The sequence below is a fragment of the Leuciscus leuciscus genome, assembly GCF_965113295.1.
Source record: "Leuciscus leuciscus genome assembly, chromosome: 4".
Taxonomy (NCBI): domain Eukaryota; kingdom Metazoa; phylum Chordata; class Actinopteri; order Cypriniformes; family Leuciscidae; genus Leuciscus; species Leuciscus leuciscus.
In genome coordinates, this window is record NC_138728.1 from 2,319,150 (window position 1) to 2,333,941 (window position 14,792).

General features: G+C 36.6%; 1 protein-coding gene and 1 long non-coding RNA gene across 2 annotated transcripts; one reads left to right on the top strand and one right to left on the bottom strand.

The window, feature by feature from the left end:
- The first annotated feature begins 8 nt into the window (after positions 1–8).
- Positions 9–13,810, top strand: asb15b (ankyrin repeat and SOCS box containing 15b). Its single transcript, XM_082166792.1, has 9 exons — positions 9–2,141; positions 2,224–2,279; positions 2,369–2,500; positions 4,284–4,442; positions 5,266–5,511; positions 6,615–6,786; positions 9,279–9,840; positions 12,202–12,355; positions 12,436–13,810. Exons 1-9 carry the CDS (start codon positions 2,038–2,040, stop codon positions 12,603–12,605), a joined length of 1,755 nt encoding a protein of 584 aa, XP_082022918.1. The 5' UTR covers positions 9–2,037; the 3' UTR covers positions 12,606–13,810.
- Positions 9,632–14,700, bottom strand: LOC309496759. Its single transcript, XR_014205225.1, has 3 exons — positions 13,897–14,700; positions 12,238–12,387; positions 9,632–9,766 (listed from the first exon to the last, which is right to left on the bottom strand). It is a non-coding gene; the product is annotated as an uncharacterized lncRNA (long non-coding RNA).
- Positions 14,701–14,792: the final 92 nt, after the last annotated feature.

Here is a 14,792-nt window from a genome sequence, read left to right on the forward strand (position 1 = left end):
TGTACATAGTGGAAAACTTGATGGTGATGCTAGCACCCAAATGCATCAGTAACATAGTGAAGTCTACAAGCACAATATATGAAAATGTCATGATTAGGCTAGAAATCTACCTTTACATAAACCCGTTGCATTTGAATTTAAGAAGATAATGTGGTCTAATCTATCCTGCTCCGAATTTGTATAGGCTAGCCGCTAGTGTATGGAAGTTGTTTGACAGAGAAAAGGTCTATAGTCAAGCTGCTTTAAAGTTTATTGTTCAGCTGTCAGATTATATGCATTTGCAGAAAGTGGTAAAGGTGGTTTATCCTTTATCATCATCATTATCGTCATGACATTGGTCGCATTCAGACCTGAAAACCGCGACGTTCCTGTTTACATCTTGCGCCCTTCCTGTGCCTTATGATGAACTATATGATAGAAAGGCATTCAGCGTGACACTCAGAAGTTTTCTAAAATGCTGAGTGCATTGTTTCACTGACAGCCAAGACAGAAGTAACTTTTGATATGAAACTAAGTCTCAGCTTCAACCGAGGAAAGACGTTAATAAAGTAATAATTACAATTACAATATATAAAAACATCAATAAGGGTATTAAATAGTTAAATTAAAAAAGGTCTTATTAGAATCATATTCCACCACACACTTTAAGTTACACTTTGGTTCCCTCTAGTGCTGTCCTGAAGTGCAGTGCCAGTTTCCCATCCGCACACTACAGATAATATAGATTACATCTCAATTTAATTAAACAGCACATATTCCATCCCATAAACAAACTAAAAAAGGCAAGATGTTATCCTTTGAGCCACAGAGTTTGTAATGTCACATCAGTGTTTATTTCATTTCAGTTTAACTACAGCAACACTTTCAAACAGCAGTAAAGTATGATTCAATTCATATTCAGAACTCCAAGATTAGTTTATTTTTATTTTTATATATATGATAAACTATTCATCTAAACTAGACTAAAGTAAGCCATTATTTATGAAGATCCAAGCTCTAGTTGGGATTCAAACCAAGAACTCAAAGACTGGCAAGCGATGAATGATGTTCGAGTTTGTTCAATTCGGATGATTTCTTTTTTAGTATAGCGACAACATAAATAAAGAAAAATACTATTTAATATAAACAAGACTGGGATTCGGACTCAGGACTCCATGATTAAAATGTAACGGAGCGAATCCATTCCATAACATGATTTTAGTGGTTTCTTACATATTTTGGCAACACTTTTCAATAAGGTTCATTAGTTAACATCAGTTAACTACCTTAGTTAACATGAACTAAGAATGAACAATACTTCTTCAGCATTTATTAATCTCAGTTCATATTAATTCCAACATTTACTAATATGTAATTAAAATCAAAGGTTGTATTTGTTTACATTACATTATTTTTATTAACTAACATTAACAAAGATTAATACATGCTGTAACAAATGCATTGCTCATTGTTAGTCCACGTTCGTTAATGCATTAATGTTACCTAATGAACCTTATTGTAAAGTGTTACCCATATTTTTTATGTCATGTCCCAGAACTATTAACACACATTAACAATAACACAAATCAGTCTAATTTATTTGGTTCAAAGACTTCATTCAACGACTAAATGTGGGCAACACCTTACAAAAAAACAACAACAACAACAACAACATTTGTATGAAAACACAGCTACACATCAGGTAATGTGTATTTATATCAGACATGTGCAGTTTTTAATATATTTTATGTCTTCTGTCTAGGCTTAAGAAAGCAAACTAAACACTGTGTTTGTGTGGGAACTCAGTCGTGTCAAAGTGACCTGCATTCTCAAAGTGTCTAGAGAAAGCAGGTCAGGACTAAATATATCCTTCAGGACATGCAACAACAAACTCAGTCTGAGTCTCGCAGCGCTGCGTGGTGCATGACATTTCTTCTGATTATCGGTTATCAGAAACTGTCAGAACAGAGTTACACCAAAATCCATGTGAGTTTAATAATCCATCTGCATGAGTGAAGTTCTCCTGAGTTTGTTCGTGTGTCTGACCTCTGAAACACTATGGACTACATGGAACAAATGGATGACGATCCGCTCATTGAGTTTGCTATTCAGATGAGCCTCCAAGATGCTTGCAGTTTGTCTGTTTTGAATGAACCACTAAGGTACAGTACGCACAAACATCTTCCATGCTCAGCATTTATTAATTTCAAACATATTCCAAACATATTTAATTGTCTCATGCAGCACTTTAGAATCAGCCAGTGATGAAAACCTCAAGGTTTTATCTGCTATATATCAAGGTACTTCATATGTGTGGCCTTTTATCAGATCATCAATGCTCTGATTAGGCAATGGCTTGATATTCCGCATGTGCCGTAATATTATCCAGGTGATGTGTTGGCATTAAGGAAACTGCACAAGTACAGCGATGCCTTTAAGGAAAGAGACAGCAGAGGTTGGCTTCCGATGCACAGAGCGTCTGTCCAGCCGGATGCCCATGTGTTGGACCTCGTCCTTCTGGGTGAGCAGACGCAATGTGCCTGTGTTAAAGGGCTAGTTCACCCAAAAATGAAAATTACCCCATGATTTACTTGCATTCAAGCCATCCTAGGTGTATATGACTTTCTTCTTTCAGACGAATACAATCGGAGTTATATAAAAAAATGTCCTGGCTCTTCCAAGCTTTATAATGGCAGTGAATGGCCGTATATTTTTTGAAGTCCATCAAAGTGCATCTATCCATGATAAAAGTGCTCCACACTGCTCTGGGGGGTTAATAAAAGGCTATCTGAAGCGAAGCGATGCGTTTGTGTAAGAAAAATATCCATATTTAAAACTTTATCGACTAAAATAACTAGCAGACGGATTTATAACTTACGAGTAACGAGTAACATCGATTTACAACGAAAGAGTAACACTTGACCTTGACGCACAACGTAATGACAAACGCGCAGAGGATAGAGCAAAACAAAACACCAGTCACGAATTAGAGAAGTCCAAAACAAGAATTTTTAAAGAGAAATGTGGGAGGAGCTTGAGTTTGTTGCCGAGTCCTGTTTGTTTGAATTGCGAGAAGCGTCAAAGCTTTCGCTACTCCTACATCATACATGTGTCAAGTGTTACTCTTTTGGCATAAGTCGACTTATGTATAGCCGTCTGCTAGTTATTTTAGTCTATAAAGTTTTAAATATGGATATTTTTCTCACACAAACGCATCGCTTCACTTCAGAAGGCCTTTTTTAAAGGGATACTCCACTTTTTTTGGAAATGGGCTCATTTTACAACTCCCCCAGAGTTAAACAGTTGAGTTTTACCGTTTTCGAATCCATTCAGCCGATCTCCGGGTCTGGTGGTACCACTTTTAGCATAGCTTAGCATAGATCATTGAACCGGACAGGACCATTAGCGTCTCTCTCAAAAAAATGACCAAAGAGTTTCGATATTTTTCCTATTTAAAACTTGACTCTTCTGTAGTTACATCGTGTACTAAGACCGACGGAAAATGTAAAGTTGCGATTTTCTAGGCTGATATGGCTGGGAACTATACTCTCATTCCTGCGTTTTAATCAAGAAACTTTGCTGCCGTACCATGAGTCCAGCAGGTGTAATGATATGACGCAGCGCCTGAAAATAGTCCCCAGCTCGGTAACTTCCAACCGGGACTAAGTTTGTCAAACCTGTTAGACCTATTTTCAGGCGCTGCGTCATATCATTACACCTGCTGGACTCATGGTACGGCAGCAAAGTTTCTTGATTATTACGCAGGAATGAGAGTATAGTTCCTAGCCATATCAGCCTAGAAAATCGCAACTTTTCATTTTCCGTCGGTCTTAGTACACGATGTAACTACAGAAGAGTCAAGTTTTAAATAGGAATAATATCGAAACTCTTTGGTCATTTTTTTGAGAGAAATGCTAATGGTCCTGTCCGATTCAATGATCTATGCTAAGCTATGCTAAAAGTGGTACCGTCAGACCCGGAGATCGGCTGAATGGATTCGAAAACGGTAAAACTCAACTGTTTAACTCTGGCGGAGCTGTAAAATGAGCCTATTTCCAAAAAAAGTGGAGTACCCCTTTAACCCACCAGAGCAGTGTGGAGCACTTTTATCATGGATGGATGCTCTTTGATGGACTTCAAAGAATATACAGTCATTCACTGGCCATATACACCTAGGATGACTTGAGGGTGAGTAAATCATGGGGTAAATGTAATTTTTGGGAGAACTAACCCTTTAAAAGTACAAACAATTATTGTGATAAGCTAATACAGCAGTGGTACCTCTATACACGTGTCCTGGACAGCCTCCTATGAGCTGAGCATGGAGGAGCTGACGGCCGATGGAGACACCGTTCTGACTCTGGCTTCTCAAGCGGGACGTGTGGAGAACGTGAAGGTTCTTCTCCAACACGGAGCATCTCCACACAACACGAACAGCAAGAATGAGACTCCATTAATCCTGGGTAACAGCAAAACAACACAAAAGAGACATCAAATAAGTCTCGCTCTTTAACAAGCAGTTAGGCAGATTTCATTTTAGACTACATTATTTAAAAAATAATTTCACTTTTTCCAAGTGAAGAAATGAAAGAATAAAAAATTGTCACCCCAAATCCAAACAACAACAAAATTGGCATTAACAAAACAGATTTTTTTTTAGGATTTGTACAATTGTTTTTGCATTGTAAACATTATTTTCATGACAATATCTTTTCTTAAATATACTAATGTGATTCCCAATGTAATAAAGTGATTTATCTATCTATCTATCTATCTATCTATCAATCAATCAATCAATCAATCAATCAATCAATCAATCAATCAATCAATCAATCAATCAATCAATCAATCAATCAATCAATCAATCAATCAATCAATCAATCAATCAATCAATCAATCAATCAATCAATCAATCATCTATCTATCTATCTATCTATCTATCTATCTATCTATCTATCTATCTATCTATCTATCTATCTAGTATCTATCTATCTATCTCTCTATCTATCTAATCTATTACAGTCGACTACTGAGAATTGGGATAAATGTTTATCTTGAAAATAATGTCACTGCAAAAAAAAATTAAAATGTAAAAAAAATATAACGTAACTTTATAACATATCAATCATAGGATAAGCTAAACTAGTCTTCATATTAGTCTCACTTGCTTGTGCAAGAAAGTGTACTGTGGATTCTGTACATTTTGAACACGTGACATAACGTGGCTGTTTCTTCTTTTGCATTAGTTACTTCTTATGGATCATAATCCCACGTTTCCCTTTGCAGCCGTGAGGTCAAACTCTTATGATATGGTTCATGCACTCCTAACGGGAGGAGCCGTCGTGGAGCAGGTGTGTTTGAAGAAGTGGACGGTTATGCATGAGGCAGCGAGGGTGGGCTGCGAGGACGTCCTGATGCTGTTGCTGAGACACGGGGGGGAGGTGATGGGACGGGACGGGCACGGGGTCACACCGCTGGGCGTCGCTGCAGAGTACGGGCATCCCCAAATACTGGCAATCCTCATCCAACATGGTGAGTCTGACCACGAATCAACTCCACATCCGTCCCTGATGTGCTAGGCTTACTAAAATGATAAAGAGCATTAATTAATTAGACCTAAATGTTACTTACAGCTGATTCAACAAATGAATCATCATCCAGTTAATTATCATTTCATTGGTGTGCAAACTTAGCAAGTGTTGCCTCACTTAGTAATAGCTAAAAAATCTGTAAATTTTGGTTCACTATATTTTAGATTTTCAGTACCTTCCGAATGAATCTTTTTGCAAAATGAATCACTCTCCTGATTAGTTTAAAAGAGTGATTCATTCGCAAATCTGGCATAGCTAATTCTGATTCCAAACCGCGGAGACAGAAAACATACATGACATGATTGCTGAAAATATTATTTTATCAGTAATATTGTAGTAAAAAAGGGTCTCACAATGTATAAAACAGTGGGTTACACTTTATTTTACAGTACGTGTACTTACAGTATAGTTACATAAGAAAGTACTGGTAATATAAGATTAGATTAAGGTGTAGGTTTAGGATTAGTACCTAATTATGACCAAGTTATTATAATTGCTATAATAAGTACATGTACACGAGGAACAGGACTGTAAAATAAAGTGCAGTGACACTTTATTCTATTGTCCTTGTTACATGTACTTACCATAGTAATAACAACTAACCCCTTAACCAAATCCTAATTCTATCCAAACCTATAAGTACGTTGTTAATTAATATTACTCAGTACTTAAATATATTATTAAACTGTTATAATGACACCTTAAAATAAAGGGTTACACTTTATTTTAAGGTGTTGTTGTTACAGTGTAATTATACATTTAAATACAGAGTAATATTAAGCAACTACATGTACTTACTATAGGGTTAGGGTGATTAGGATTTGGTTGAGGGTTAGTTGCATGTAATTATGCATAATTTACTGTTAATACTATGTACATGTAACAAGGACACTGCAAAATAAAGTGCTACCAAATAAAGTGTAAGTGCTATCTAGTTAAACAATATGTTTTTTGCAGTGATTCAATAATTTCTCTTATCATGCAGAGACAAGGCATTTGCAGATTGATTCCCCCATAGATGAATGCATTTGCTCTCTCCTCTAGGAGGCGACGCCACCACACAAGCTTCAAACGGAGACAGTGTGTTATATGACGCCGCGGGCTCTGGGAACCTGGACTGTATTAATCTGCTCTTACAACACGGTGCCAGTCCTAATGTTGCCAGTCTTTGCTCTCAACTGCCAATTCACCGTGCAGCCTATGAAGGGCACTACCTGTGAGAGCATGCCGAATCAATCTCACAAACCTCAACATGTCTGCATGATAAGAACATTGTGTGTGTGTCTCCAGGGTTTGAAATTAACTTTTTCACTCACCGGCCAATTTGGCTTCAAAATGTTTAAGTTACCGGCCATTCAGAACTTCTACTAGCCAAAAAAAAAAAGGAGGAAAAAAAGAAGAAATAAGCCTATATAATATATACACTACCGTTCAAAAGTTTGGGGTCAGTAAGATTTTTAATGTTTTTAAAAGAAGTCTCTTCTGCTCACCAAGGCTGCATTTATTTGATAAAAAATACAAACAAAAACATTAATATTGTGAAATATTATGACAATTTAAAATAACTGTTTTCTATTTTAATATATTTTAAACTGTAATTTATTCCTGTGATCAAAGCTGAATTTTCAGCATCATTACTCCAGTCTTCAGTGTCACATGATCCTTCAGAAATCATTCTAATATGATGATTTGATGCTCAAGAAACATTTATGATTATTATCAGTGTTGAAAACTGTTGTGGAATTTTTTTTTCAAAATTCTTTGATGAATAGAAAGTTCAAAAGAACAGCATTTATTTAAAATAGAATATTTTCTAAAATTATAAATGTCTTTACTGTAACTTTTGATAAGTTTAACTCATCCTTGATGAATAAAAGTATTGATTTATTTTATTTCTTTCCCCCAAAAATAAAACTATAATTCTTACTGACCCCAAACTTTTGAACGGTCGTGTTTAATGTTACAAAAGCTTTAGATTTCAGATAAATGCTGTTCTTATGAACTTTCTATTCATCAAAGCATCATGAAATAAAAATTTTAAAAACTGTTTTCACCATTGATAATAATCATAAATGTTTCTTGAGCATCAAATCCTCATATTAGAATGATTTGTGAAGGATCATGTGACACTGAAGACTGGAGTAATGATGCTGAAAATTCAGCTTTGATCACAGGAATAAATTACACTTTACTGTATATTCACATAGAAAACACATGATTTACATTGGAATAATATTTCACAATATTACTGTTTTTGTTTGTATTTTTAATCAAATAAATGCAGCCTTGGTGAGCAGAAGAGACTTCTTTTAAAAACATTAAAAATCTTACTGACCCCAAACTTTTGACCGGTAGTGTACATATAAAACTATTTGGATTTCATACATTCATTTCTCATTCAAACAAAATCATCCAGCATCCCCTCCCTTCCTCTTTCATCCTCATCACCAAAAATGTGTTTTAGGTGGACAGATCAATACAGTATCAAAGAACATCAACAAAATGTAGGATGTTGGAAAATAACAATGTCTTTTCTGTTCACCAAATGCTTTTTAATCTTTGATTTTGCTTCAATACAAATGAAAAAGCGCGCCGTTATGTGTTGCGTAGTGACGTATGTTCAAGCAAGCCAGATATGACCAGATTCTGCGCAATACTCTGTATTTAATCATGATGATCCACGAGTTGAGTAGTGGAGCGCGGGGCACAACGTAACACGGGGCTAGTTTAAATACTTCCACACACACATGCTAGCATGACGAAACTTGGTGTATTTACTAGTTGTCATATCAACACTATATAGAGAAAAAATTGCGCCAAAATTAAAAAAAAAATTTGGGAAGATATGCATAGACATTTATTAAACCATAGCAAAAGTAAATCATTTTTCATCTCTATTTTTTGTGTTTATTTAAAATTAGACAAATCTGATATTATTTTAATCTCCAATATGTTTTTTAACGGTTGATAGTTCTTTAATGCGTCGCTAACTAGCAGAAGACACTAGAAGGGTTTAAATCCCACTTGTGCAGGCGGGGCATGTTGTCACACATGCGTTATAATGTGCCCCTATTAGAAATATGCTACTATATTCTATACTTTTATTAATTCTATTGAGAAAACACGAGAAAAAGGTGAATAAAGACTGAGAGTCAGTGCTCAGAAATGACTAATTAATATGTTTTGAACTATGGCTGTTTCCTGTGTTCGTAGTCAAAACTCAAAAATGAGTTTATATTTAATTATTTAAAAAATGGCATTATTTTATATGAAAAAGTTAATGTGTTTTATTGAGAAAATATTTTAGTTTGTCTTGTATGTTTGTTTGATTAGATCACATAGCATTTTAAGCTGTCATATGGTCATGTTACAATGTACCTTACCCTATGGGGCATGTTGTCACATTTCACTTCCATTCTTTTGGGGTATATCAAGAAAAAATTATACACTGTATTAATAAAACAAAACCACATAATTGTACTAGACATGTGTGAAATTAGTGTGGGGAAAAATAAATACTCTGAACCCTAAGTAGATTTACACAAACTGAGAAAGTCAAAAGGCGTTACTTTGTGCCCCGCTCTCCCCTATTTGCGCTAAGTCTGCACCAAATTGGCTAGTGATTTGACAGCGTTACCCGCCACAGTTGATTTTTACCCGCGGTTGGCGGGTGTTAACGTCAAACCCTGTGTCTCTTTAAACTGACAGGGCTTTGAGGACCTTCATTCCCATCACCACTAGCAGGGCCATTCGTTTGTCTGGCATGAGTCCGGTTCATTCTGCGGCGGACGGAGGCCACGCCGACTGTCTCGAGCTGCTCATCAAAAACAACTTTGACGTCAACTCAATCTTAGGCTGCCATATTTCAGAAAACTACGGTGACATGAGGAAGACCCCACTGTACTTCGCCGTCTGTAATGGAGACGTCACCTGCGCTGAGATGCTTCTGAAAGCAGGAGCCAAACCGGACCTGGACCCTCTGCAGGGTCTTCTGGTGGCGGTCCGAGCTGGGAAACACGAGCTGGTGCGACTGCTTCTCGCTTATGGAGCCAACGTCAACTGCGTCTTCTCTGTCGTCAGTGACACTGTATTTCCCACGGCGCTGCAATACTGCCTCAAAGATGAAATGATGCTGCGTCTGCTCCTCAATAATGGTTACAATGCAGAAAGCTGCTTCGAGTGTCATCATGACAGCCCTGTAATGACATACACATGGAGAGAGTTTCACAGCCGGACATGCCAAACTAAGAGCGTCACAAACAAAGTGACTGTAAGCATCATATTCGGGGGCTAGAAAGCAATGGATGCACTAAACAATTGCACCACTTATGCATGCATCAAAACCTGCGTCTTACTCACTAACCACCTGAAAACCAGCTTATCCAGACGCTACTCGTGCTGGTAAAGCCATTTAAAGCACATCATATCTGCGAATATTAGGTTTATTATAGAATGCATTGCTGCAATTAATTTTGCACTGTTACTTAAAGGATTAGTTCACCCCAAAATGAAAATTTCCTAATAATTTACTCACCCCAATGCCATCCAAGATATCCATGTCTTTCTTTCCTCAGTGGGAGAGAAATTATGTTTTTTGAGGAAATCATTTCTGGATTTTTCTTCTAACAATGGACTTCATTGGTTACCATCGTTTTTAAGTCCAAATCAATGTAGTTTCAAAAGTCTTTGAAGTGTTTAAACGGGCTGTACGCGATCACAGCTGAAGAAGAGGTTGTTATCTAGCGAAACGATAGGTCATTTAAAAAAAAAATATATAATTTATAGACTTTTTACCTTCAATAGTTCGGATTGAGCTGATCAATAAACGGACAGGGAACTACTAAACAGTGGGGCGGTACTTCTGCCGGCGCCGGCGTGACCTTTCAACGTGATGACGTAGTTCCCTGTCCGTTTGTTGATCAGCTCAATCCCAACTATTGAAGGTAAAAAGTCTATAAATGTTTTTTTTTTTTTTTAAATGACCTGTCGTTTCGCTAGATAACAACCTCTTCTTCAGCTGTGATCGCGTACAGCCCGTTTAAACACTTCAAAGTTGAAACTGCATTGATTTGAACTTAAAAACGATGGTAACCATTGTCCATTGTTAGAAGAAAAATCCAGAAATGTTTTCCTCAAAAAACATAATTTCTCTCCCACTGAGGAAAGAAAGACATGGATATCTTGGATGGCATTGGGGTGAGTAAATAATTAGGAAATTTTCATTTTGGGGTGAACTAATCCTTTAAGAGGAAAAAATATGTTTATGTGCATTTTATTGTGATCAATGCAACAATAGGTTGCAATTTATTCTTAGGGTGTGTTCACACTTGGCATGTTTGGTTGGATTAAAACGAACTCTGGTGCGATTTGCTCTGCTAGTGCGGTTCATTTTGAATAAGTGTGAACGCTGCCATCCGAACTCTGGTGCACAAAACAAGCGGACCGAGACCGTACCGCTGAAAAGATGAGTCTCGATCCACTTCCAAACAAACTCTGGTGCGGTTCGAATAAAATATAAACGCAAGACGTAATGAACACATGTAAACGAACCAAAAACAAGACATGACGTCACAAGATGCGACCAAAATACCCTCATATGTAGGCTACGCACATACAGCGAGCACATTTAGCCCAGAACACAGCAATGTTCTACCTTGATGATCCAGAGTTCTCGCGAGAGCACAAGTTGAATTTGCTCAGCGAGTTACTCTGGTGTCCAGTAATGATGCTCATTAAATATGCCCCTCGATCTGAGCTGCACCAATCACATCGGGTTATCTGATATAGTCGGGCCAGAGGCGAGATGACGACAGCGCTGTGACGTCGAAGTCATTAGTAAACAGTGCAAGATGGCTATGGATGAACACCAGTTGTTTGAAACGGCTTTGGCCGCTACAATGAACGAGTTAGACTTGGCTTTTTATCTAAAACAGGAACAGAAGACGCCGCTCGAATCCTTCCTTTGCAAGAAGGACATTTTTGCTGTTTTGCCGACCGGATACGGCAAGAGTCTAATCTATCAGTTAGCTCCGCTGGTATAGCTAAGCGTATTGGGGTTTATTGTTGTGATTGGTCGTAGTGTTATCCAATTGCTTGCAGTGCATGCTTGGTGCCGCCCCTCGAGCTGGCCGATTTTCATTAGTCGACGCCAGATCAGTAATCTTTTAGATATAGGTCTTGATTTCCAGGCTAGCATTGTTCTGGATGCTCGGTAAGATCTGTCGTGAAATATACATCATAAAAGCCGGCCAATCAGGTTGCGAACGTATCCCTTTGCCTTTAGGTTCGGTGTTAAAATGCCAACGTGAATGCTAAGCAGACCAGGACGAAATGGGTGTTTTTAGTCTGGACCAAACAAACCGAACTAAGTGTGAACACACGCTTAGTGAAGTCATATCAAGAGCAAAGTGACTGCATCATATTTGGGGTCTAGAAACCAATGATCTGGATTCACTAAAATAGCACTACGTCAGCATGCATTGTTTAATTTTTTTTAAAGAGATGTGCATTATTGCATCTTATTGTGATCACTGCAACAAGAGGTTGCAATTCATCCTTAGTGAATTCCCCCAAATATAAAGTTCTGTATTTACATGTGGCCTAATTATGCACTCTGTCCTGTGTTTTCAAGTTTTGCGAGTTCATTAGCGTGTCGTGGATGACGCACTTGGCTGGGAAGGTGGTGCAAACACTCCTGGATTACGTGAATCACGTGCACATCTGCTCTAAACTGCAATGCATTCTGGAGAAACAGGAGGAGTGGCCCAACATCTGTGACTCTCTCAGTAAGCTGTTCACCATTCATGTCTTTACAAACCTGTATGAAACAAAAGATAACAATTTTTTAATGTCTGTTTGGTGCTAGGGAACCCTCAGCCTCTGAAACACCAGGTCAGGTTGGTTATCAGGAGACATATGACACTGAGACGACTGAATGACCCAGAGTTCATGAGCACCGTTACTTTCCCCACGACACTGAAGAACTTCCTGCTCTATAAAGAATATGATGTCTATGGGCGAATGGATGAACACTAGATATAGTGTATATATATATAGACAAGAAAGATATATATATAGTACAGGCCAAAAGTTTGGAAACATTACTATTTTTAATGTTTTTGAAAGAAGTTTTTTCTGCTCATCAAGCCTGCATTTATTTGATCAAAAATACAGATTTAAAAAAAAAATATTGATATATATTATTACAATTTAAAATAATTGGTTTTCAATTTATTATACTTTAAATTATAATTTATTTCTGTGATGCAAAGCAGAATTTTCAGCATCATTACTCCAGTCTATCACATGATCCTTTAGAAATCATTCTAATATGGTGATTCATAATCAAAGTTGGAAACAGTTCTGCTGCCTAATATTTTTTCATAACCTGTGATACTTTTTTAGGATACTTTGATAAATAAAAAGCACAAAAAAAACAGCAAATGTTTTAAAAATAGAAATCTTTTGTAACAACAATATACACTACTGGTCAGTAATTTGGGGTCATTAATTTTTTTTCTTTCTTTTTTTGAAATAAATCAATACTTTTATTCAGCAAGGATGTGTTAAATTGATAAAAAGTGATAGTAAAGAAGATTTATATTATTAGAAAATATATTTTTATTTTGAATAAATGCAGTTCTTTTTAACCTTTTATTCATCAAATATATTAGGCAGCAGAACTGTGTCCAACACTCATAATAAATCAGAATATTAGAATGATTTCTAAAGGATCATGTGATAGACTGGAGTAATGATCCTGAAAATTCAGCTTTGCATCACAGGAATAAATGATAATTTAAAAGTATAATACATTGAAAACCAATTATTTTAAATTGTAATAATATATCACAATATTAAAAAAAAATTCAGTATTTTTGATCAGGCTTGATGAGCAGAAGAAACTTCTTTCAAAAACATAAAAAATAGTAATGTGTCCAAACTTTTGGCCTGTACTGTGTGTATATATATATATATATGTGTGTGTGTGTTTATGTATTTTATTCCAATTTGTTTTATTTATCAGTTTGTTTCAAAACAATATCATTGTGATTGTATCATTTCATTGCTCACAAAAGATGAGAGCATGTGCAGGTCAAATTTCAACCTGAAACCATAATAATAAATTAATATAGTAATGAGAATGTGTTTGATTTTACAATTAAAATGTTTTTTTTTTGTTTTTTTTATTTTTTTTATGGTCCTACTCCTAATTATAGGCATAATTTATTTGACATTGCTGACACTGACATTGGATTTTTAGCACATGCTAAAAATTTCATTATTTTTGGCATACATTTCAAATTTCATCAACATTCATACTCACCCTAATCCAAAAACACTGAGGATTTTGCGGAAGCTGTTGTTGCTAGAGATCCTTGTTATCGGAGTAACAACATTCCTGCACTGTCAACGCCGGTCGGCGGCTCCAGAGATGCAGCAGACATTGTGTTCCTGTCATAAACACAGATCTTAGCCTTTCGATGATGTTCGGATCCTATGAGACAACAAACAGCTTATCTGAGCGCTCACACTCAGTCCAAATCTGATCATTACACACACACACACACACACACACACACACACACACACACACACACACACACACACACACACACACACACACACACACACACACACACACACACACACACACACACGGCTTATGGCCTTCAAAATCCATTCATATCTACACCTTATTAACCTTTAGCCTCTTTCCAGATTCACTACTTTTTAGTCAAGCAGAGGATTTAATAGTATGACGTATGCTTTGATGAATGCAATAATAAAGCAAATTTTAATCCTGATTATGACATCAAAAGCGAGACAAACCCAGTAAAAGGCTAAGAGAGAAGAGGATTTTTTTTAAATCCTCACAATGGTTCATGCCAGACTGATAACAGTTCTTGGGATAATCTGCCCCTCACTATTAGCCTGTGACGTGGTACTTTAGCTTGACGTGGTTTTTTTGGCACATATGAAAAAGCTAAAAACACAAGAGTATTCTGGGTAGTCCAATTCAAAAATGAGGATATCAACAACACACAAATGGTACCTTTTAATAGTCAAATTGAGCATAATTAGGCCTCTTAAACAGTAAATGAGATTTAATTTAATGCACCAGTAAAGAGAACCATTCAGAATAGGTTTTACTGTTTCAAATTCAAGTACGCTAGAAAAGAGGACTCGCTATTATAAGGACATTGCCATTTCTCTCTAAGC